This window comes from Hyperolius riggenbachi, chromosome 7 (genome assembly GCF_040937935.1).
Source record: "Hyperolius riggenbachi isolate aHypRig1 chromosome 7, aHypRig1.pri, whole genome shotgun sequence".
Classification (NCBI taxonomy): Eukaryota; Metazoa; Chordata; class Amphibia; order Anura; family Hyperoliidae; genus Hyperolius; species Hyperolius riggenbachi.
This window is the reverse complement of record NC_090652.1, coordinates 24,280,053-24,305,122: the sequence shown is the minus strand read 5'-3', so window position 1 is coordinate 24,305,122 and position 25,070 is coordinate 24,280,053. Positions and strand designations below refer to the sequence as shown.

The window sequence follows — 25,070 nt, the reverse complement described above, 5'->3', positions numbered from 1 at the left end:
CCCCCCCCCCCCCTAGTGACCAGGCAATGTTTTACAATTCAGCACTTCACACTTTAATGCTTTATTGCTCGTTCATATAAATTACCACCCAAATGAATTTTACCTTCTTTTCTTCTCACAAATAGAGCTTTCTTTTGGTGGTCTCTGATTGCTGCTGCAATTTTTATTTTTTTTATTTTATTTGAAGAGAATCTGTACTCTAAAATTCTTACAATAAAAAGCATACCATTCTATTCATTATGTTCTCCTGGGACCCTCTGTGCTGTTTCTGCCACTCCCTGCTGCAATCCTGGCTTGTAATTGCCATTTTTATCCAGTGTTTACAAACAAAAGACATAGCAAGTGCTAGGCTGAGAGTAGCTCAGTGTGTGAGTCATACAGAGTGTGCAGGGGGCCTGGAGAGGGTGTGTATAGCTTCTATCCAATCATAAGCAGCACAGCACATTCCAGCCTGACTGCCTGAGCCCAACAAAGCCGACAGAGGAGAAAAGATTAGATCATATAACAGAGATAATACAGCCACTGTGCAACTAGAAAAGGCTGCAGTTAGACAGAGCACATTAGAACAGGTATAGGAATTTATTGGATTGAAGAAATAAGGATGAACATTTTGTTACAGAGTCTCTTTAAAGGACAACCAAAGTGAGAGGGCTATGGAGGCTGCCATATTTATTTCCATTTAAGCAATACCAGTTGCCTGGCTATCCTGCTGATCCTCTGCCTCTAATACCTTCACTCACCGCCCCTGAACAAGCATGCAGCAGATCAGGGGCTTGATTTACTAAGAGGTGCTAACCTACTTAGCACGTCTAAAGTCTTAAGGCGCGCTAACCAGGGTGTTAAGTAGGTTAGCACCGGATTTCTCAATCAGATCGCCCGCAAAGTTTTGCTCGCAGAGCGCGCGCTAAGTCCCATAGGCTTTAATGGGCACTTCGCGCGGAGCGCCTTGCGCTCTGTGCAGTGCGCGTGCAAAACTTTGCGCGCGGTACTTTGCGCACGATCACTACTTCTCACATTTCAACTGAGTTTAGACGTGCTAAGGGCCAGTGCTAAAGTTAGCACCATTTTGTAAATCAAGCCCCAGGTGTTTCTGACATTATTATCAGATATGACTAGATTAGCTGCCTGCTTGTTTCTGGTGGGATTTAGAGACTGCTGCAGCCAAATAGATCAACAGGGCTGCCAGGCAAATGGTATTGTTTAAAGGAAATAAATAAGGCAGCTTCACTTCAGTTGTCCTTTAACGCGGACCTGAACTCTTTCACAGGACACAAGAAAACATAACAGAAATGCACCCTGTATGTATTTAAAGAGTTTAGCCTGTGTAATCCCAGCTCACTTGTGTCTAATCCCTAGTTGTAATTTGATCTCCCTCGTGTCACATGACTGCCTATGGTAGATGGTGGCCCATATGCAATTTACTTTTTCACCTGAGTTTTCTCCTAGGAGATAATTTTTCATCTTTGATTTATAACAACTTTTTAGGATTTTGCAATGGAAAAAGTACCAACAAGTAGTTGAAAAAGTACTATACAAATTAATTTGAGTATTTGTTTGTTTGTTGGTGGGTTTAAAATGCATTTTATTGACAAGTTTGAAAATTTCACCTAGGAGAAAACTCAGGTGAAAAAGTGAATTGTATATGGGCTGGTATGTCTGCTTCCTAGAATCAGGAAGTAGAAACGGTGAGATTTATTTTAGGATTTGTATCAGCTGTAAGAAAAATGTTTTTTTTTTTTTGTTTAAAGGTTATTAACCACCTGAGCGGTCTGGACGAGCTCAGCTTGTCCAACACCGCCGGAGGCTGCCGCTCAGGCCCTGCTGGGCCGATTTTAATGAAATAAAAAGCAGCACACGCAGCCGGCACTTTGCCAGCCGCGTGTGCTACCTGATCGCCGCTGCAGCGCGGCGATCCGCCGCGTGCAGCGGCGAAAGAGGGTCCCCCCAGCCGCCCGAGCCAAGCGTAGCCGGAACAAACAGTTCCGGCTAGCGCTAAGGGCTGGATCGGAGGCGGCTGACGTCAGGACGACGGCTGACGTCCATGACGTCACTCCGCTCGTCGCCATGGCGACGAGGTAAGCGAAACACGGAAGGCCGCTCATTGCGGCCTTCCGTGTTACTTCTGGCCGCCGGAGGCGATCAGAAGAACGCATCCGGAGCGCCCTCTAGTGGGCTTTCATGCAGCCAACTTTCAGTTGGCTGCATGGAATAGTTTTTTTTTTATTTAAAAAAAACCCTCCCGCAGCCGCCCTGGCGATCTTATCAGAACGCCAGGGTGGTTAAAGGACCTCCGTCGCGAAAATATTAAAATTTAAAATACATGTAAACATATACAAATAAGAAGTACATTTCTTCTGGAGTAAAATGAGCCATAAATTACTTTTCTCCTATGTTGCTGTCACTTGCAGTAGGTAGTAGAAGTCTGACATTACCAACAGATTTTGGACTAGCCCATCTTCTCAAAGGGGGTTCTCAGGGTTTTCTTTATTTTAAAAAGCACTTAGTAAATGTTAGTCCCATCGTCTAACTGCCAAGGAAGTGTACGGTGAGCAGGAAGGCTGACCAGCATCAGTGTATAAATCTTTTTTAGGGAATGTCTTTATAAAGAATAAAGGCCATGCTGAGAATCCCCCATGAAGAGATGGACTAACCCAAAACCTGTCGGTAATGTCAGATTTCTACTACTTACTGTAAGTGGCAGCAACATAGGAGAAAAGTAATGTATGACTTATTTTACTCAGGAAGAAATGTACTTCTTATTTGTATGAGTTTTACATTTTAAGATTTTCACGACAGTTCTAGTTTTTACATTTTTACTGTTTCATTTTCTCTGCTCAATGACACCTTAATGGAAGTATGCTAGAGCACAAATCTATGACTTATTTACTCTTTTTATCTCTTTACTGCTCTCAGAAGCCATTTTATACCAGGAAAGTATTTTATGGCTGTACTTTCTTATCAGTAAGGGTTTTGCTATAGACCAGTGATCGCTAACCTTGGCACTCCAGCTGTAACAAAACTACTAATCCCATCATGCCTCTGCCTCCCCGAGTAATGCTTAGAGCTGTCAAAGTATTGCAATGCCTCATGGGACTTGTAGTTCCACCACAGCTGGCGTGCCAAGGTTAGCCATCACTGCTACAGACTGACCCAGTCCGACCCAGTCCTGACCCGGACAGAAACTGTCACTTGCATACCTGATGTTTATCTCTTTCAGGCAGAGAAAGAAAAAAAGGAACACAGCCTAGTTATTTCTGTGCTTGGCACTGTACATACACATGTCTATCTCATCATGTCACATGTCACCTCAGTTGTCCTTTAAGTGGTTAATCATATGTATTTTAGGAAAAAATATAATGTGTTTATAATGCATTGCATTGTGAATACTACTATGAATTTGAATGGAAATTACATACAGTATGCATGTGATTTGAAAAACTTGTTAAAAAAACCTGAATCTTAAAATTGTGTATGCAATGGGTAAAGAAAGCCTGCAGTCTCAAGTTAATACAGTTTTATTTTAATGTTCACAATCATTCCAAGGGTATACATAGATGCAGCTGTGTTATAAATATTCATAAATGGAGGGGACTAGTGATAAGCTTAAATTTTGCATAAAAAATTTAGCATTGTAATTCGCAATTGCAATGCAGAATCGTGATGAAAAATTTTGGTAAAAAATCGTAATTAATCTTAGTTGTAACCATAATCAGGGATTGTTATTTTGTGTGATTTTCATGAAAAGTCCTCATGCATGCTATCGTCACTGAAATGACAACTTATGTAAGTAAAAAAAATTATATATATGTATATTTCAAGACCTTGTAGTTTTCATTTCCCTTTGAATTTTGACTTGTTACCACTATTCTCCTTAACATATGTATACATTTTGGTAACAACAGTATGTATAGAAGCTTTGCTAAAAAAAAAAAATGCATAATTATGCAAAATAATGAATGGATTATGCATAGTCAATTGAATTTCCAAATCATGATTATGTATGTGTTCGTAGTTGTGAAATTTTGTGAAAAATGTTGCACAATTGTAATTATTATTATTATTATTTATTTATTTATAAAGCGCCAACATATTCCGTGGCGCTGTACAATGTAAGAAAACAAACAAGGGATACATAATGATACAGACAATGATATACATGAAATCTGAACACTGATACAAGATACAGCACTGCTGATTACAACTTGATTTAACATGATGACTAAAATGTATAAATTTCTAACAGTGTGCAAGCAATTGAATTAATAACATTCCATGACACAAAAGGGTGAGTAATTAGCCATTTATGACTTTTACTGGGGGATGGGGTGATATTTCATCTTGCCATAGTGCGTTATGCTGGATAAATTAGATAAATAGATAGATAGATAGATAGATAGATAGATAGATAGATAGATAGATAGATAGATAGATAGATAGATAGATAGACTGTAGATCACTTTTTGAGATAAAGGCTGGCAGCTATTTTGACCTACTTGGTCTTATAAGCTGTGATAAACATTATAGCTTTATAGTCAATCAATTTGCTGTCATTCTTCCTCCTCTTCACTGCACAATAGTCAATAATAAAGCCCAGCTTGCTGAGGGCATTTTTCACAAAGCTTTCATCACAATCAAAAACATGAAACTTCTCTCTTCCAACCATGTAATAAGATGCATTTAATACCCCAACCAGTATCAGGTGGCCTCCGGGTCTCAACAGCTTGGAGATTTTCTCCAGGTTCCTCACATAATCATCTTCATCTTTGCTGATGGCTTCCAAAACAGAGTAACTAGTGATGCAGTCAGCAAGAGGAAGCACAACAGGATGAGTAATATTTTCATTTCCAAAGTCACATAATATAATGTGACTGATGGCTGTTTTTAGTTGTTGATCCTTGTCTTTAACTTGGTCACTGAGAAACAAAACAGGAAAGGCTTTAAAGAGAGACTGAAGTGTCTAAAAAAAACATCTTTTTATGTAATAAATGTGTTTAACCTAATAGCCCCAACTAAACCGCCGCTGTAAACTAAATCCCCCCTAACTCCCCCCTCCCTCTCCCCTGCAAAATCCACGACTTTCTTGGTCGTGGATTTTGCTGCCCTAAGCGCTTCCGTGTGAGGCAGAGCTACGAGCTGCAGCCCTGCCTCACACGCTTCTGTCAGTGGCGGATCTCCGCCTCTGCCCCGCCTCTCTCAGTGAAGGAAGACTGAGAGGGGTGGGGGAGAGGTGGTGATCCGGGCTGACAGATGCATGTGAGGAAGGGCTGCAGCTCATAGCTCTGCCTCACACGGAAGCGCTGCCCGGATTGTCCCCCGGGGAGTTTTGGGGGAATTTAGTTAGATTAGAGCGGCGGGAATGCGGTGGTTTAGTTAGGGCTATTGTCAGGGAGAGACTCACCTCTTCAGCGGCGGCCAGTATGGACGCCGCTCGCAGCGCTGACGTCACCGGATCCCCGAACTTCCGGTCGGCATCAGCTGGCGGCGCCGGCGGCCGTCACAGCCACAAGTCATCATTGCAGGGCCGGGCAACGCGCTCACGCACGGAGCGTCAGGCCCTTTATGCCCTGAGGAGAAGGTTGCCTTGATCCGCCCTGTTGAGGCACGCTCCGCCCCTTGCTGACATCATCCGGGGGGTGGGGGTTCCTGGAGGAACAATCTGCATTTAAGCAGCAGACTGTCAGTACTCCTTGTCCGCTGTAGCGATCACACTCTGTGCTAGCTCTCGGATCCACAGTATACTTATATATTGGTTACGCCAATATATAGGTACTGGAAGAAATATACCATTGTATTTACCTGTGTCTTTGATCTTTTGCCTGTCCTTGACTCTGAGTTTGCCGAATCCTTCTGTACTGCTGCCTATCTGATTTCCCGTTGCCTACCTTGCTGTGCCCTCGTTTACTCTCTTGCCTACCGTCTCTGTACCTCGTATCTCTGATCTCTGTTGCCGAACCCCGGCTAGCCTTCTAGACTCCGCCTCCGCCTCCTGATTCTGTACCTCGTATTTCTGAATACCTGTTGCCGATCCTTGCTTGTCGACCATCCCCGCCAGCGGGCCCTTGCCGCTGGACGGTAGTCTGTGTTCTGTGGGCCCTCGCCACAGAGCAATACGCTATTATTGTTTGCACCAATCATTACACCCCATGTGGGTGGACAGAGGTTAGCGTATATATCGGATTATCGGTGAGACTGCAGATCACTTATAATCAGGTATATCTGTATTTCTGGCGATACTGCAGATCTCCAGAGATCAGTCACTCTCTGTCCTCTCTAGTTGTTACGGAACGTGACAGTACAGCGGACCAATTAATATGGAAGCCCTGGTCCAGCAGGTCAATACTCTGACTACAGTCGTTGCTCAATTGGACCAGACCATTAAAGACCAGCAGGTCCAGATCAACCGACTAACAGAGACTGTGCAAAACTTGCAGGCACCAGGTGTTCCCGCTCCCATAGCACCTGTCGAACCTAAGATGCCGTTACCGATACCATTTTCAGGGGAACGTTCCGATTTCCGAAATTTTCGGGATCGCTGTCAGTCTTATTTTTTGATGCGTCCTATCTCATCTGGTTCAGAATTACAAAGGGTCACGCTTATAAAGACCCTCTTACAGGGCAACTCACAGACCTGGGCCTACAGCTTACCCTTAGGTCATGAGGCCCTTACCTCTGTTGAGAACTTTTTTAATGCCATGGCGGTGGTATATGATGATCCAGATATAGCCGCCACAGCTGAAATGAAACTCAAGAGACTCAGACAAGGTCAGAACTCTGTTGAGACTTATGCGGCAGAGTTCCGCAAGTGGTCGTTCTCCACCAGGTGGGAGGCACAGTCTCTTTTAGATAGGTTTCTGACGGGGTTAGCTGACTCTGTATCTGAATTAATGTTAAGTCACCCTGAACCCAGAACTCTGGATGAAGCCATAAGCCTTGCTATTAAAATTGATCGAAGGGTACGTTTTCATAAGTCATCTAGACAACGACCCATTATGCGACTTCAAACTCCCATAAGTCTTCCCAGCTCTCCTTCCACTGATGAGCCCATGCAGTTGGGTCATTCTAAACTATCTGAGACAGAAAAGTTAAGAAGAAGAAAGGAGGGTCTATGTCTTTATTGTGGGGAGAAAGGTCATATCGCATCTGTTTGTACCAGGAAGGCGGAAAACTTCTCCGCCTAGGGTTAGTCGGAGGTACTACCCTGGGCGAGAATTCGATACCTCCCAGAGATAAAGTGTTATTACCTATTTCCATTTCCTGGAATAAACAGGTCAGTTTACTGCAGGCTTTTATTGATACAGGCGCTGCAGCCAATTTTATGGACTCTAGTCTAGCTTTAAAGATGGGCATACCAGTCATCCCGTTAGAAAAACATATCATAGTCACGGCCATTGATGATTCGCCATTACAGGATAGTTTGCCGGTCTCCGTCACACCTGAGTTGACATGTACTGTGGGGATCTTACATTGTGAGAGGTTACGATTCTATCTAATCAGAATGCCTTCTTGTCCTATTATTTTGGGCCTACCATGGCTACGTCTGCATTCCCCACAAATAGATTGGGCCTCCGGGCAATTATTATCCTGGTCACCATACTGTCAGAAGCACTGTATTTCCCAAATACCTCTCCGTGCCACTCAGTTAGTTCTTCAGGGACTCCCTCAGCCATATGTATCTTATGCCGACGTGTTCTGTCCACGATCTGCTGATTCACTGCCACCTCACAGACCGTATGACTGCCCGATTGAACTCAGACCTGGAACCATGCCTCCCAGGGGTCACCTTTACAATCTCACTGGTCCCGAGAAAGTGGCCATGAGGGAATACATCCAGGAGAACTTGGAGAAGGGGTTCATTAGACCCTCTAAGTCACCCGCTGGGGCAGGGTTTTTCTTTGTAAAGAAAAAAGATGGTGGCCTGCGGCCTTGTATTGACTACAGAGCTCTTAACGCCATTACAATTAAAAATCGTTACCCGCTCCCCCTGATCGATGATCTCTTTAATCAGGTCACAGGTGCCCAGATATTTACCAAGTTAGATCTCAGGGGAGCTTACAATTTGGTCAGAATTAGGCAGGGGGACGAGTGGAAGACAGCGTTCAACACCCAGGACGGGCATTACGAATATACGGTCATGCCTTTTGGTCTGTGTAATGCTCCCGCTGTCTTCCAGGAGCTGGTCAATGACATTTTCAGGGACGTTGTGGGGAGGTTCGTGGTCGTCTATCTAGATGACATCCTGGTCTTTTCTCATGATATCAAGGAACATCGGTCACAAGTTCAGTATGTTTTGCTCAAATTACGTGAGAATTCATTATATGCTAAATTAGAAAAATGTTTATTTGAGGTCACAGAGGTTCCATTTTTAGGTTATATAATCTCGAGTTCCGGGTTATCTATGGATAACAGCAAGGTCACGGCGGTTTTGAACTGGCCTCAGCCAGTTGGACTGAAGGCCCTACAACGATTTTTGGGGTTTTCTAATTATTACAGAAAATTCATAAAGGGGTATGCCGCCTTGATAGCCCCTCTTACTGACATGACCAAGAAAGGGGCTAACACCGTCAATTGGTCTTCCGAGGCCATTTCCGCTTTTCAAAACCTTAAGACAGCGTTCTGTTCCGCCCCCATTTTGCATCACGTGGATTCTTCCAGACCATTTATTGTGGAAGTAGACGCATCTGAGATTGGGGTTGGGGCAGTCTTGTCACAATACACCGGGTCACAGGGAAGACTCCATCCCTGCGCTTTTTTTTCGAAAAAATTTTCCGAGGCAGAGAAAAATTATGATATTGGCAATAGGGAATTGCTTGCTGTGAAGTTGGCATTTGAAGAGTGGCGACACTGGCTTGAGGGGGCAGAACATGTGATCACAGTTTATACAGATCACAAGAATTTGGAGTATCTGAAGGGGGCTAAGAGATTGAATCCCAGACAGGCACGGTGGTCTTTATTTTTTTCCCGGTTTGACTTCATTATCACATTCAAACCGGGAAGTAAAAATGTCAAAGCAGATGCCCTCTCCCGATGTTTTGACATAGAGTCGGTATTGCCCTCTGAACCAGATCCAATTTTATCTGAGAAAGTGGTGTTGGCTTGTGTAGATTCGAGGGAGGATCTTGCCTCTGTTCTTCTTCCTCATCAACCAGACAGTCCGACGGGGAAGCCACCTGATCTGATGTTTGTTCCGTTACAGTTTAGGTTACAGGTGTTGCAGTTGTTCCATTCATCCAGACTGGCAGGGCATCCTGGAATTGACAGAACCAGAGAATTGTTATCCAGGAGTGTCTGGTGGCCCAACTGGAGGAGGGATGTCGAGGAATTTGTTGCCTCTTGTGCAGTATGTTCACGGAGCAAACCCTCACATATATCCCCAGTAGGTACCCTCCAACCCCTGCCCATACCCTCTGAACCCTGGACTCACATATCCATGGATTTTGTGGGGGAATTGCCTTCTTCAGATGGTAACACGGTGATTTGGGTCATTATTGACCGATTTTCTAAAATGGCTCATTTTGTGCCATTGAGAAAATTTCCCTCCGCCAAGGAACTGGCTGAGCTATTCGTAGTCCATGTCCTTCGCCTTCATGGGGTCCCAGAGAATATAGTGTCTGACAGGGGGGTACAGTTTATCTCGGAATTTTGGAAAGAATTTTGCAGAGTACTAGGAATTACGCTTTCATTTTCATCTGGTTATCACCCTCAGACCAATGGTCAGACAGAGAGGGTGAACCAGTCACTGGAACAGTATCTCCGGTGTTATGTGGCAGATAACCAAACAGAATGGGTACAATACTTACCATACGCCGAATTTGCCCATAACAATCTCCGGAGCTCTTCCTCAGGGTTTTCACCCTTTCAGATTGTTAATGGGAGATCTCCCAGGTTTTCCCCCTTTCCTGTTAGTTCTTCTCCTTTTCCTGCCCTAGAAAACTGGCAGGAGACACTAAAATCCCGATGGAAGGAAGTAAATGCCAATTTAAAGAAGTCGGTTTCACTCCAGAAAGTACAGGCTGACCGAAAGCGTTCACCCGAGTGGGAGTTCTCTCCCGGGGATCTTGTATGGATTTCCACTCGGCATATCGCCTTACGGCAACCTTCAGCTAAGCTTGGGCCTAAATTTGTGGGTCCATATCCAGTAGCTAAAAGAATCAATAAAGTTTCTTATCAGATAACGTTGCCTCAATCTATGCGTGGGGTGAGAACATTTCATGTGTCATTACTAAAACCTGCGGTGCATGTGGACCCTGGTCCTCCTCCTGTGTTAGTGGATGGGGAGCCTGAGTATGAGGTCGAGAGAATACTGGATTCTCGATTTCTTAGGAGGTCTCTCCAGTATCTGGTTCATTGGAGGGGATACGGTCCTGAGGAGAGATCATGGGTACCAGCTCATCATTGCCATGCACAAGAACTCATACAGGAGTTTCATGACTCCCATCCTGATAAACCTTCCTTAGCGCGTTCGGAGACCACGCCTCAGGGGAGGGGTAATGTCAGGGAGAGACTCACCTCTTCAGCGGCGGCCAGTATGGACGCCGCTCGCAGCGCTGACGTCACCGGATCCCCGAACTTCCGGTCGGCATCAGCTGGCGGCGCCGGCGGCCGTCACAGCCACAAGTCATCATTGCAGGGCCGGGCAACGCGCTCACGCACGGAGCGTCAGGCCCTTTATGCCCTGAGGAGAAGGTTGCCTTGATCCGCCCTGTTGAGGCACGCTCCGCCCCTTGCTGACATCATCCGGGGGGTGGGGGTTCCTGGAGGAACAATCTGCATTTAAGCAGCAGACTGTCAGTACTCCTTGTCCGCTGTAGCGATCACACTCTGTGCTAGCTCTCGGATCCACAGTATACTTATATATTGGTTACGCCAATATATAGGTACTGGAAGAAATATACCATTGTATTTACCTGTGTCTTTGATCTTTTGCCTGTCCTTGACTCTGAGTTTGCCGAATCCTTCTGTACTGCTGCCTATCTGATTTCCCGTTGCCTACCTTGCTGTGCCCTCGTTTACTCTCTTGCCTACCGTCTCTGTACCTCGTATCTCTGATCTCTGTTGCCGAACCCCGGCTAGCCTTCTAGACTCCGCCTCCGCCTCCTGATTCTGTACCTCGTATTTCTGATTACCTGTTGCCGATCCTTGCTTGTCGACCATCCCCGCCAGCGGGCCCTTGCCGCTGGACGGTAGTCTGTGTTCTGTGGGCCCTCGCCACAGAGCAATACGCTATTATTGTTTGCACCAATCATTACACCCCATGTGGGTGGACAGAGGTTAGCGTATATATCGGATTATCGGTGAGACTGCAGATCACTTATAATCAGGTATATCTGTATTTCTGGCGATACTGCAGATCTCCAGAGATCAGTCACTCTCTGTCCTCTCTAGTTGTTACGGAACGTGACAGCTATTAGGTTAAACACTTTTATTACGTAAAAAGAAGCTTTTTTGAGACTTCAGAGTCTCTTTAAAGCAATCACATTAGCAGCAATACAGACAATAATGTGGACCTTAACCACTTAAGGACCACAGGCCTTACCCCCCCCCCCCCCAGTGACCTGGTTATTTTTTGCAAATTAGGCCACTGCAGCTTTAAGGCCTTGCTGCAGGGATGTACAACTCAGCACACAAGTGATTTCCCCCCCCCCCCCCTTTTCAGCTTTTATGCCCACCAACAGAGCTTTCTGTTGGTGGGCTCTGATCCCCACTGGCATATTTGTTTATTTGTTTAATTGTTTTTTTTTTGTATAAAATCATACTATTTTTTTATTCCCATCCCTCCCTCCCCCCGCGAGCCAATTACTGCGATCGCAATTACAATATGCCTCACCTCTTTCCTTCTAACTTGGCAGCATGGGCTGATGCGTGATTCCAAGTAAAAGCACCAGTGCGAGTGTCCTTCCATCTGCTTGTCTCCATGTTACATCTCTCATTGAGCTTCAGTATAATTATGTTCTTGAAGATATCACAAGCAGGGTAGAGATGATGAATGAGGGAACCAATACTGAGATCAATCAAAACATCTCCCTTTACAAAACCTGTGGGATTATTAAAAGCAAAAAGGCTTATGTTAAAGGATACCCAAACTGACATGTGACATGATGAGATAGACATGTGTATGTACAGTACCTAGCACACAAATAACTAGGCGGTGTTCCTTTTTTCTCTCTCTCTGTCTGAAAGAGTTAAATATCAGGTATGCAAGTGGCTGACTCAGTCCTGACAGGAAGTGACTACAGTGTGACTCTCACTGATAAGAAATTCCAACTATAAAACACTTTCCTAGCAGAAAATGGCTTCTGAGAGCAAGAAAGAGGTAAAAAAAAGGGGAATTTCTTATCAGTGAGGGTCACGCTGTAGTCACTTCCTGTCTGAGTCAGGACTGAGTCAGCCACTTACATACCTGATATTTAACTCTTTCAGGCAAAGAAAGAAAAAAAGGAATACAGTATAGTTATTTGTGTGCTAGGCACTGTAAAAACACATGTCTATCTCATCATGTTACATGTCACTTCGGGTATCCTTTAAGTACCTCACAATCATAAAACTGTTGAAGCAAATTCAAACATAATATAAACTGATGAGATAAATAACTGTATCTATAGCCCATATAGGAAATAGGATGGCTAATTTTCAGCTCCCCCACAGACAAATCTTGAACCACATCCAAAATTATATTTTCTGTATTTATTGTTGTTTATTATGGTGTATGAGAATTGCAAAAACAGATAATTTGATGTAAGCATTTGAAGAAATGTAAAAATGCACGTAAATAAATACTTTTAAATAAAGAATTCAAACATTGATTTCTCATTTATTTTTAATTTAATATAATGTAAAAGCAAACATTCATAACAAATTTGAAAGACTAACACAGTATTATTTGCAATGAATTCTTAACCTCTTGAGGCACCAGAGGTTTATACTCCCCTAGTGAACAGGCCATTGTTTACAATTCAGCACTTCACAACTTTCTGGTTTATTGTATGAGTTATTGTATAAGTTGTTGTTACGGTTGTTACGCTCGGTGGTATATTCTCCACAGTCCGCACGTAATGCATAACCTGACATGAAGGAGACACACACACAAGAGACCAGGATATCCCCAGTGTAGTGGAGGAGAGGACTGACTCCCGTAGGAGATGTGGCGCACAGAGCAGGCGTAGATCCGAGCAACCACAAACAATACTTAATATACAATAGATTGGATATTCCTAGCGTATTATAATTACAGCTATCAATGAAACTACAAACGACTGACTAACATATGTATATATCGGCGAGGAACCGATATATAACATAAGCAAGGAACACTGACTAGGAACTGGAGCAATACAAGGAACAGGACTAGGAAGGATTCGCTACTTCTACGCAGAAGTGAGCGCAATCCTTGCAAGGTAACAGGAACAGGACTGAACTAACTAAGCACGGGTGATCACGATAAGCGCAACCTACCTGTAAGGATCGGTGTCAGCAAAGAGAGAGAATCTGATTATTTGTGATCTGCAGTATCGCCAATAATACAGATGTCACCTGATTATTGATGATCTGCAGAATCACCAATAATACAAGTGTAACTAACCTCCGGACACCTAATACAGTAAATGATAATAACGACAGTAATAATTCACAAGATCGTGGAAATATCCACCACACGGCAATTCCTCAGAGGTGTGGTTACCTCTGAATGGGAACCCCGTGTGTGAGATCTTCAAACCAGGCAAAGAGAGGAATCTCGGCCCCTGGCAGTAATTGTCTGCTAGGGCAGGCGTCTCAGAGAGGCAAGCCTCAGAGATAACCCTACAGTGGGAGACGTTCCACTGAAGGGAGAAAGGTCAGACAAGCAGAGGTTCGGCAACAGAGAAGGCGGCAGCAGCACAGAAACGGAAGGCTGATTCAGAGTCGGTAAACAGGCAGGGTCAGCAACTTGAATTAGATAGGCAAAAGTACAAGAGCGATTAGAGTAAAGAGTAGTCAGGGATAGCCAGAGTCAAAACATAGGTAAATATACAAATACAATCCTAATCTAAGGTGTGACGTCCTTGATATCAACACCTAGGAAACTGGACTAAGGTCTGAGCGCTAACACGAATGTATTCACGACAGCAGACAAGGAGCAACTGACATCCAGCTCCTTATATGCTGAGAGTCACTCAGCCAGCCCGCCCAGAAGCCCAGCCAATACGGAGATCTCCTGAGGTCAGCTGACTGGAGAGTCAGCTGACCCTCCTACGTAGGAGGTTAAAGTCCTGCTGCCTCCTCCTGCTGTGTACCAGAGAGGCCAGGCCCCAGGTCAGCGCACGAACGCGCACCAAAGTCCGCCGGCTGGGTTGTGAGACCCGCCGCCATGTCGCCAGCCGGGGCGGCGGTGTCCCCACTGCACTGTGCCACCAGCTCCGCCCGAGTGGCAGAAACCGCCGGCTGGGAAGCGGAGACCGCCGCCATGCTGACCAGTGCGGCGGCGGTGCCTCCGCTAAACCCTACACTACCGAAATGTGCTGGAACTGACTGACTGAACACAGGATATAAACAGTTCGAGTACGTATATATCAGCGACACTGATGTATTAACGTAACACGAGTACAAGGAAAATAACAAACGCGCTAGTATGCGTATATATCGGCAATGAACCAATATATGATGCAAGACTAGCAAAGTAACAAATACTGATAAACAAGAACAGGACTAGAAGGACTCACTGACTCCTACGCAGGAGATCAGTGCAGTCCACATGAATTAACACTAGAACTAGGAACACGGTCTGGGGCCAGAGTAACAGCAAGACAGGCTTATGCTGGAACTATGATAGCCCGAGGAGCACTGCAGGAAGCAGTTCTTTATACTGAGGTCATCCAATGGGAGCAGACATGCAGATTCCCACACAGGTGAATGATAATCAGTCACAAGCTGACAGCAGGAAAAGGCAGACAAAACTATGCAATCAGCATGAAAGGGGTTGCAGCTCCACTGCAACAGACAATGTTTGACTTCACAAGAGCATCTTAAACTGTCATTACCTTCAGAGCGACTACAGATGGAATCAACACTCAGTGTGAGCGCAAGCAAAACTATGCGAGCAAATGCACGCAAAGAAATCAAAAACTGCTTGTCTACATTAAAACTGCAGCCAGCAGTACATGCTGCAGAAGTGATCATAACACCGGTTTATTGCTTGGTCATACAACTTAGCACCCAAATTAATTTTTACCCCCTTTTCTTCCCACTAATAGAGCTCTAGTTTGCTGGTATCTGATTGCTAAGTTTTTTTTTATTATTATTAATTAAAAATGACATACATTTTATAAAATAATACACATATAGATTATTTAATTGGCTTCCCCTTTAAATAGCCCTAGACTATGTTACACTCACTACTATGGCGTGGATTCGATTGTGAACCCCTCTGAGGTACAGTGAAGTGACACGCTTATACTCTGTACAGCACTGCTTACAATGTCAGCGCTATATACGTACTTTCCTGCTGAAAAAATAAAAAATAACAGCCTGCCAGCGCTGATCAGCTGCTGGCAGGCTGATCTCTGGGGCCATCTGTTTACAGTGGCGGGAGCTTGCACTCGTGCAAGCGCCCGTCAAATTTCGCTCCTCCCCAATGCTGTTCTCGCTGTACACAGACTTCTGCATCTCAACAAACAACTCGGTCCAGGTCATCAAGTTTGCAGGTGATACCACCATCCTTTGTCTTATAGAAGGGAGCGATGAACGAGCCTATCGCCAACAGATTGCGAATATCTGCAACTGGTGCAAGGCAAACAAGCTTGTACTGAACACAGCTAAAACCGCAGAACTGATCATTGATTTCATAAAAGGCTGTCCCGAACTCCCCCCGGTCCTCATCGAAGGCACTGAGGTGGCCAGGGTCCCGCACGCACGTTTCCTAGGCACCACCATATCCAGCAACCTAAGGTGGGAGGCAAATGTCACAATGATCCAGAAGAGAGTGCAACAACGGCTGTTTTTCCTACGACAGCTGAAAAAGTTTGGAATGTCGCAAGACATTATGACCTGCTTCTATTCTGCTGCCATTGAGTCAATACTTGGCTCTTCCATCATCGTGTGGTATGCAGGGGCCTCTGCGAGCAACAGGTACAGACTACAAAGAGTCATAAAGTCTGCCAAAAGGATCATCGGTACTCCCCTCCCACCACTTAACATTCTCTACTCGTCAAGACTAAGCTCAAGGGCCGCTAGGATAGCAAGTGACCCCACCCACCCTGGCAACCGCTATTTCAGTCTCCTCCCCCTAGGCCGCCGCTACAGGTCCTTACCCACCAGGACCACTAGACACAGAAACACCTTCTTTCCACAAGCCATCGCCCTCCTCAACGTTCCCTCCCAAGCGCACTCCCTAGCTCCAGCGCTTACACCCGGGTAGTAGCCCACCCATGGTACATCACCTCAACTATTCTAGAGTTAATTAACTACTCTACTGCCCTCCTGTACTACTGTTGTATATCTGTCTACGGTACTGTATATCTGTATTACTTGTCTTGTGTACTACTCGAGCCTGCCTGTGCCAAAAATAATTCCAGGTGCAAACCCCTGTACTTGGCCATTAAACTTGATTCTGATTCTGATTCTGAAAATCTCTTGGTCGAACAAGAGAGCCACTCTGCTGCCGCCAATCGGCATTAGGCGGTCGACAAGTGGTTAAAATGTAATAAAACTCTGAAATAACATTCAGTAAAAATGTTCGCTACTTTGTATTACCCATACAGTTACCATGTTTGCTTTTGTGCACAAGTAATAATGACTATTTACAAATTACAAGTCCCAAAGTACAGTTTATCTGTACTTTGGGACTTGTACACATGCCCGATGTTTTAAAGCACTTTATTCCACCAATTTAGGAATGTAATGTGATTTCTGCCCTTTAATGATTAAAGCATGACTCTGTGTTAACTATGTCATTTTTGGTGGGTCCCCCTTTGGCATGCCCCTGTCCAGGTATCAGGCCCCTTGAAACAACTTTTCCATCTCTTTTGTGGCCAGAAACAGTCTTTGTAGGTTTTAACATTCTCCTGCCCATTGAAGTCTATGGAGATTTTCAGGTTTACCAAATTTGCACATTTTTGCATAGATTCAGATTCAAAATTTGCAAACCCAAAATTTCATATGTGGCCCATCACTACTCCCAATTTGTAGAGTGGCTCTAACAGAAGAAGATAATGTTGGGACACTTTTAGGTTTTAGAATATAAGCTAAAATATATGAATGTGTATGATTCATAATTAAGAATCTTTCAATGTTTGACAATTTTTTGTTGGATTTAGTTATTAACCATTATCTAGAGCAATCTAGGATGAATAGGATGAATACCTTTTTTAAAGAGCTTTTGCATTATAAAGATAGATTCTTAATTTGCTACCATTTCATATAAATGTTGACATTTGTCTGTTTAATTTGGAAGTTAGAATATAGTATGTGTATAAAATAATAATAATAATATAAAATATTTTAGAAAGAATTTTCATTATAAACAATTCTAATTGTTCTACTTATGATATTTGAAATTTTAAAATATTGCTGTATATAATTCTTTGAAATATCTTCAAATAATTTAATAATGTTACATTTATAAATGTTTGAGGGTTAAACAGGCTAATACAGTGGTATGATATATGAGATGTAGGTTTCTTTTAACCTTATATCGTTGTAAAACCCAAATATATAGGGTTTATGGAGATTAATTTTATAAAAAGATATTTGGGAAATGTTATCTGATGTTGCAGTAACACTAGTTAGAAAAGATATAAGGCCCGGTTCACATTAGCGTTCGCTATCCGGATTTTCCTGGTCTGATCCGGACCGCATACTGTACAAACGGAACGTACGTTCCGCATAGCAATGTAAAGTCTATACGGACGTTCACACGCGTCCGTTCCGTACGTACCGGAGCCAGATCGGATCCGGACTCCGGACTCTTTTCCAACATGCGCTATTTTTTGGGTCCGGATCTCCAGCCCACGCACCCGGACCGGAGCCGGACCTGAGCCTGACAGCACCATCCGGAACAAAGAAACCAATGGGAAACGGAAGGCACAGAACACACTGCCTACAAAAACCTGACGTTCTACCCCACTTCCTATGCGTATCCAAGCGGCCATTTCGGATGGGGACACATGGGCCAAGCATGTCTGGAGTGGAGCAGCAGTGACAGACGTGCTGGAGCTGTTTGGCAGAATGTCGGAGGTGGAGGTGAGGCCTACAGCGGAGGAACCTGATTCTACAGGTGCACCAGGTGCACCTTCTGCTGACCCCAACATTTTTTTCTTAAAATTTCGCTATTTTTTGCCCACGGATCCGGATGGCAGCCTGATGCATGCCTGATGCAAACGGACCGGATCCGGATCGGATCCGGATCGGAACCGTACGGTTCTGATCAGGATCAGGTCAGGATCCGATCAGGATCCGGTCCGTTTACTTGCCAAAACGCAAGTGTGAATGGGGCCTAAGTCCGGTGCAAGTTTTGATACGTATCTGCAAATTAGGAAAATGTCATCTAAGTATTACTTTGTGTCCTAAGGTAATTAACCACTTCTGGAAAATACATCATTTTAAAACGTCCTGTTGGTCGCTCTTAATGGACCAACAGACATTTTAAAATATTCTCTGCCACTACCGTGCACCCACAAGCACTCCCCACCATGCGTACCCATCAGAAATCAAAGATTTGCAATTGGTGAACAAGAACTTCCTGAACCAATCAAAGTGCCTGTGAGGGAAACATCATGACTTCAACAAGAAGCCAATGATCTTTGCAGTAACAACACTCTCTGTGAGCTTGTTCAAAGCACACAGACTAGTGACATCTAGTGGTAGAAAAATACATAAAAAAAAGTAAAAATACACATTTTACACTACATTTGACACTTTTTACTTTCAATAAAAATACATTAAAATCACCCCCTACTCCCCAAATAGTTACCAAAATCAAAGACTTGTAAAAAAAAAAAAAATGACAGCATTTAAAACATAATACATAAATGGATATGTTAGGGACTGAGCTTTTTTTAATATGTATGTAATAGGTATATTATTGTTATTTTAGTAATAAGGGCATGCAATTATTGGTTGGATACTAAAAACCCAAACCAGAAAAAATACACCTTTATTTCCAAATAATATATTGTTGCAATACATTGTACTACGAACATCATTGACATGTTGTGATAACTGGGACTAATGGGCTGATAAAATGTGTAGGTTTTATTCATAGTAATATTGCTTATTTTAAAACTATAAGGAATGCATTTAGAGAAATAGTGCACTTTCCTTTTTTTTTCCTATAAAATGCATAAAAAATAAAGTAAATACTGACAACACAAAAATAAAGCAATTACTGACATCACCCAACAAAAGCCTTGTTTGTTGCAAAAATAAATAAATAAGTTACAGATCATTTCATGTGATAAGTAGTGATTTGTAGTTATTGGTGAATGGAAGGGAGGGGTGCTGACAGGGAAAAATGCTCTGGTCCGTTAGGGAAAAAACCCTTGGGTTGAAGTTGTTACATATATTTTGCATTGCGGTAGAGAGAATTGATAAGACATATGAATATTATTCATTTGTTTGGAACTGGTTAGATTTAAGATTTGTTTATTACATTATTAATTTAGTTTAGGGAGAATGGAGCATTTAGAGTGTCAAGATTAGTATGTCATACAAGTGGAAGTTGAATATAATCCAAAAATAAATAAATTAAGATAACGCTAGGTTTAGGAATTGATGCACTAGGCATTGATGTGTTGGGATAAGTTTTTACTGGCCTTATGAGATTAGTGAATTGTAGACAAAGACTGACTATAGAAGGATTAAGTATGTGAACTAGAAAGTGCTGCAGAAGATGTCAGTGCTATATACTGTAAATACATTCTAATAGTATGGTAGGACATTCGATTATAACTACAGTATGGTGGAAAAAGATTCTAAGGACAGTCAGTGACATGACTATGTACTCTGTAAAGTGCTGCAGACATTGCCAGTGCTAAATCAATAAATACTAATAATATAGTAGGACATTAGACTATGACTATAGTAGGGATTAGATTGTGAGCTTCTCTGAGGACACACAGTGACATGACTATGTACTCTGTAAAGTGCTGCAGAATATGTCAGTGCTATATAAATACATAATAATAACATGGTAACACATTCAACAATGATTATGGAAGGATTAGATTATGAGTTTAGTCAGTAGCATTACTATATACACTATGTAAAAGTGCTGTGGAAGATGCCTGTGCTCATTAGCCCATGCAATATTTAGGTGACTAAGCAGGAAATCCTACCTTAGTGTCCAATCCCCTCACAATAATGAGTAAAAACTGAGAAACAGTGCACAAGTAATTTTTCAATTTCTTGTCCTTTGTCAATTTAAATTAATTTCTAGGGGAAGAAAGCACCCAACCCCCCAAAAATAGCATTTGATTAAAGCAAATCTATGAGATTTTCAAAGCACACATTTAGATACTTACTTCGGAGAAGGAAGCCTCTGGGTCCGACAGAGGCTTTCTCTGATGGCCTCTGCCAGGTCATTTCAGTGCTGAGACCTCCAAAGCATAACCACACTGTGCCTATGCAGTTGCATGGAACCATCTGGGCTTTAGCAGGAAAAAGCCGGGTATGATTGGGTCCATGTTACAGGGCAGGTGGCTCACGCATATGTAATACCCATCCTGACTTGGGTTTTTCATCTGAAACCTGAGCAGCTCCATGCTCCTTCGCATGTGTTTTGTGGACGAGACATCGCTGGAATAAGCCAATGGAGGAAGACGGGCGAAGCCTCTGAAGAATTCAGAGGCTTCCCTCTCCCAAAGTGTGTACCTATTTTAGGGCACTTTCTTCTCACAGGTTTCCTTTAAATAGAGACATAATTAACCACTTCTTCTCCCCTGGGACGAGTAACTGTGTCCCAGGAAGTTCCCATAACTTCTTGCAGAGGCGTAACTATCACGTCCCTCCCCACCGCACGTTACCGATTGCCCCCCATGCTCATTACCGCCGCCGATCGCTAGCCGCTAGATCAATAAATCATTGATCTAAGTTCCCGTGGGAATGACCATAGCTGTCTATTAGATGGCACCATCATTCACAAAACCCGTCCAGGCAGTGCTTGCTGTTTGTGTAGTGATACTACATCTTGTGACCAAATAGTAAAATGACATCTGCGTTTTTTTTATCTTTTTGTTCAATAAAGGACCTATTTTTACCTTATTTTTACTTTTTAAATTAACCTCTGACCTCCCACACTCCCCAATAGTTAGCATTTATTTATTTTTTTGAAAAAAAAAATTACAAATAAAAAAAAAATACACAAATTAGGGACTGAACATTTTAATATGTATGTCAAGAGGGTATATTACTATTACTTTATAAATGATGTGCTTGTAATCAGGGATGGACACAAAACTTAAAGAATGCACCTTCATTTCCAAATGAAATATTGGCGCCATACATTGTACTAGGGAAATTTTTAAACGTTGCAATAACTGGGACAAATGGGCATTTAAAATGTGTGAGTTTTAATTACGGTAGCATGTATTATTTTAAAACTATAATGGCCGAAAACTGAGAAATTCTACACGTTTAGAATAAAATAATTCTTAGCAAAAAGTAACCCAAAGAATGAATAGAAGGAGCGCTTACAGGTGAAAATTGCTCTGATTTTTTAACCATCAGGTTTTAGGCAGGGCGATCAGACTTCCCCCCTTTTTTCCCCACTAGGGGGATGTCCTGCTGGGGGGGGTCTGATCGCCGCCGCTCACGTGTGCCTAGCGGGGGGGCTCCTCAAAGCCCTCTTCTGCAGCGCCATTCCCCCCTCCCTCTCCTTCCCTCCCTTCTGTGGAGGGTTTTAAAAACAAAAAACTGACACTTACCTGGGGGGTTTATCGCCCCCCTACAGCTGTCGTGTCCTGCTTCTTCCTCCTACGATTCTCCGTTCCCCACCGCCGGTCCCAGTGTAATTATTTATTTATCTAGACGAACACTGCTCGCTCCCCCTCGCGTCTCTAGGAGCTTATTGTGCAGGCGCAGTACGAGAAAACCACGTACTGTGCCTGCGCAGTAAGCTCCCGCAGAAGCGAGTGGGAGCGAGGACGTGCACGCCCATGGCCCTTCAGTCACAGTTTTATTAGATGATGAATTAGACTGGGACCAGTGACGAAGAACGGAGGATTGTAGGAGGATGGCTCGGGACATGACACCTGCAGGAGGCCGATAGAAGCCCCAGGTAAGCCCCAGCAAATAGTGAAGTGGTTAACACTTCATAAATGTGGAAAATAGGTCTAGGTGTAAAATGGTTAAAACCACAGACATCAGTTCCACATGTTTGTAAATACACAATACCCAAGGATACTATCTTATCCTAGAACATCCAAAGCATGCAAAAGCTGAAGCACTGTGCAGAAATATGCTTTTCTATTTAAAGCGGAATATAACCCTGCATTTCAACTTTGCTCTAAAACATTATTTACAGCATATTATATGCAAAAAGCATTTTTTTTTACTAGACCAACATTGGAAGGGTTAAACACAGAGGTTTTAAGTTCCGTGCAGACATTCAGATGGTTACATTCTATTTAGTTAGTGTGTAACTGTTTATCAATAGATACATCTCTTTGGCTGTCCTCCAAGCTCCTTCTCAGTGAGAGAGATGAGTCATAATAAACACATATTTGTAAACAAAAAGTATCTAACTCAAGTTCGGATTCGGTTGCAGAAATCTCTAGGGACTTTAAAGCCCTGTGTAACCCTTCCAATGCTGGTCTAGTAAAAAAAAAAAATGCTGGTTGCATATAATATACTGTAAATAATGTTTTAGAGCAAAGTTGAAATGCAGGGTTATATTCCGCTTTAAGAACTGTTTTACAGCTTTTACTACATATAGAAGATTTTCGGCTACATACATACCAGAGCTGAACATGTAATGACAATTCACCATCGGAAATTTCAGAGAATCATCTGCAAACACCATATCTGGCTTGTCAGAGCAATAGGTTTCAACGTGATCTCTACTATTAAAGTCATGCTCATGGTAGAATTTCTTTGGTCCACAATCCATCATGTAAGGATCTTCTCACCTCGGTTTCTCACTTTCTACTGTATTCATGAATGTTGTTGTTACTTTTATAGTTGTTCAGGGTCAGGTAGTTACACCTATTACTAAATGGCTCCAACAGAACTGTTTGCTACATTCACAAGACAGTCATAGGGATCCAGCTGACTGAGCTGTGACTATGATCTGATGTTTGCTGTAGATTGATCGACTATTCACCTCTCTTCCAGGTTAATATATATTCTGTGTTTATAGACAGGTTAGGTGGAAGGTAAACTTTACGATAAAAAGCAAAACAATTAACTTCCTTAGCGGTAACCCAGTGCTGGACACGGGGTAAGCCGCCGCCCTGCTGGGCCGATTTGTATAATTTTTTTTTTCGCCTCCAGGCTGCGCTATGGGGTGGATCGGGACTCCCTGTGAAGTCACTCCATCGATGACGTCACTCTGTTCGTCGCCATGGCGATGGGGAAGCCCTCAAGGAAATCCCGTTCAGAGCGGGATTTCCTTATGGGCAAGCGGCGCCGGCGGCAATCAGTCGCTACGGGGGGACGCCGCAGGGAGGGGGGAAGCATGTTGCTAGCTACATGCTAAAAAAAAAAAAAAAAAAGGTTAAAAAAAACCTTGTGGCCGCGGGAATCATACCGCCAGGGAGGTTAAGTATTTAATTTTGTAATAATTTAATTTCTGCAATATATAGGTATTAGTAAACCAAATTTCCCCAAGACTGCAGGTGGCATCCCTGGTATCCCTTTAGACATGCAGGATATAAAGAAGTGGTTCTGAAAGACATATTTAGGTGGACAACAGCCCCAGCAACCCTTTAAATGTGCAAAACATACAGTGGGATGCGAACGTTTGGGCAACCATGTTAATCGTCATGATTTTCCTGTATAAATCGCTGGTTGTTATGATAAAAAATGTCAGTTACATATATCATATAAGAGACACACACAGTGATATTTGAGAAGTTAAATAAAGTTTATTGGATTTACAGAAAATGCGCAATAATTGTTTGAATAAAATTCACACACAGGGAGGCACATTTATACATTTCTGTGGCAGCAGCAGGGTTTCATCATTTCATTGCTTGTTCCGAAATCGGCCACCGTACCGCCACACACCTGACCAACCAACTTCGGCCCTACATCCGTTTTTGGCCCGAAATTGGTCGCTTTGTTGATCGGGCATGCACTGGGCGGCACCAATTTTCATCCAATTTGATTATAATAATCAAATCGGATAGTCGATCGGCCGCCAATTCACCTGATGTATGGCCACCTTAAACTGGAACCGAGATGAACTTTTACTCATAGCATAATTGTGTTCCTTTCCTATTGTTTATAGGGCATTCCTCAAGCCAAATACTTTTTTGTTTTTGTTTTAATACTCTCATTCCCTATAAACTAAACAAGCCTTGCCCACAGTTTTTCAGAGAGCCTTGGCAGTAGCTAGTGTTGGGCGAACAGTGTTCGCCACTGTTCGGGTTCTGCAGAACATCACCCTGTTCGGGTGATGTTCGAGTTCGGCCGAACACCTGACGGTGCTCGGCCAAACCGTTCGGCCATATGGCCGAACTAAGAGCGCATGGCCGAACGTTCCCCGAACGTTCGGCTAGCGCTGTGATTGGCCGAACGGGTCACGTGGTTCGGACCCGAACGCGCTCTGATTGGCCGAACTGTCACGTGGTTCGGGTAAATAAATACCCGAACCACGTCATATCTCCGCCATTTGTCTGTGGGTTTAGCTTTGGGTAGGCAGGCAGGGTAGTTCGCGCTCCAGCCACGCTAGCCAGGGTCCCCCCCAGTCATTGTGTGTCGCTGCTGGGAATAGTAGTACACCGCTCGCTCAGCATTCTGTTTACTGCCACTCTGTGTACCTCGCTCAGCCACACTATATAGCATTCTGTTTACTGCCACTCTGTGTCTGCTGGGAATAGTAGTACACCGCTTGCACAGCCACACTATATAGCATTCTGTTTACTGCCACTCTGTGTACCTCG

General features: G+C 43.4%; 2 protein-coding genes across 2 annotated transcripts in view; one reads left to right on the top strand and one right to left on the bottom strand.

The window, feature by feature from the left end:
* Positions 1-846, top strand: part of LOC137524164 (indolethylamine N-methyltransferase-like) — a 543,463-nt gene extending 542,617 nt beyond the window's left edge. Inside the window, exon 4 of the transcript XR_011022638.1 lies at positions 770-846. The gene's annotated coding sequence lies outside the window, so the exon portion shown is untranslated. The remainder of the gene's footprint in view (positions 1-769) is intronic.
* Positions 847-4,073: 3,227 nt separating this feature from the next.
* Positions 4,074-23,102, bottom strand: LOC137525422 (indolethylamine N-methyltransferase-like). The gene is made up of 3 exons (XM_068246500.1): positions 22,924-23,102; positions 11,825-12,032; positions 4,074-4,913 (listed from the first exon to the last, which is right to left on the bottom strand). The coding sequence occupies exons 1-3, from the start codon at positions 23,075-23,077 to the stop codon at positions 4,490-4,492; spliced, it is 786 nt and encodes a 261-aa protein (XP_068102601.1). The 5' UTR covers positions 23,078-23,102; the 3' UTR covers positions 4,074-4,489.
* Between the last annotated feature and the right edge of the window lie 1,968 nt (positions 23,103-25,070).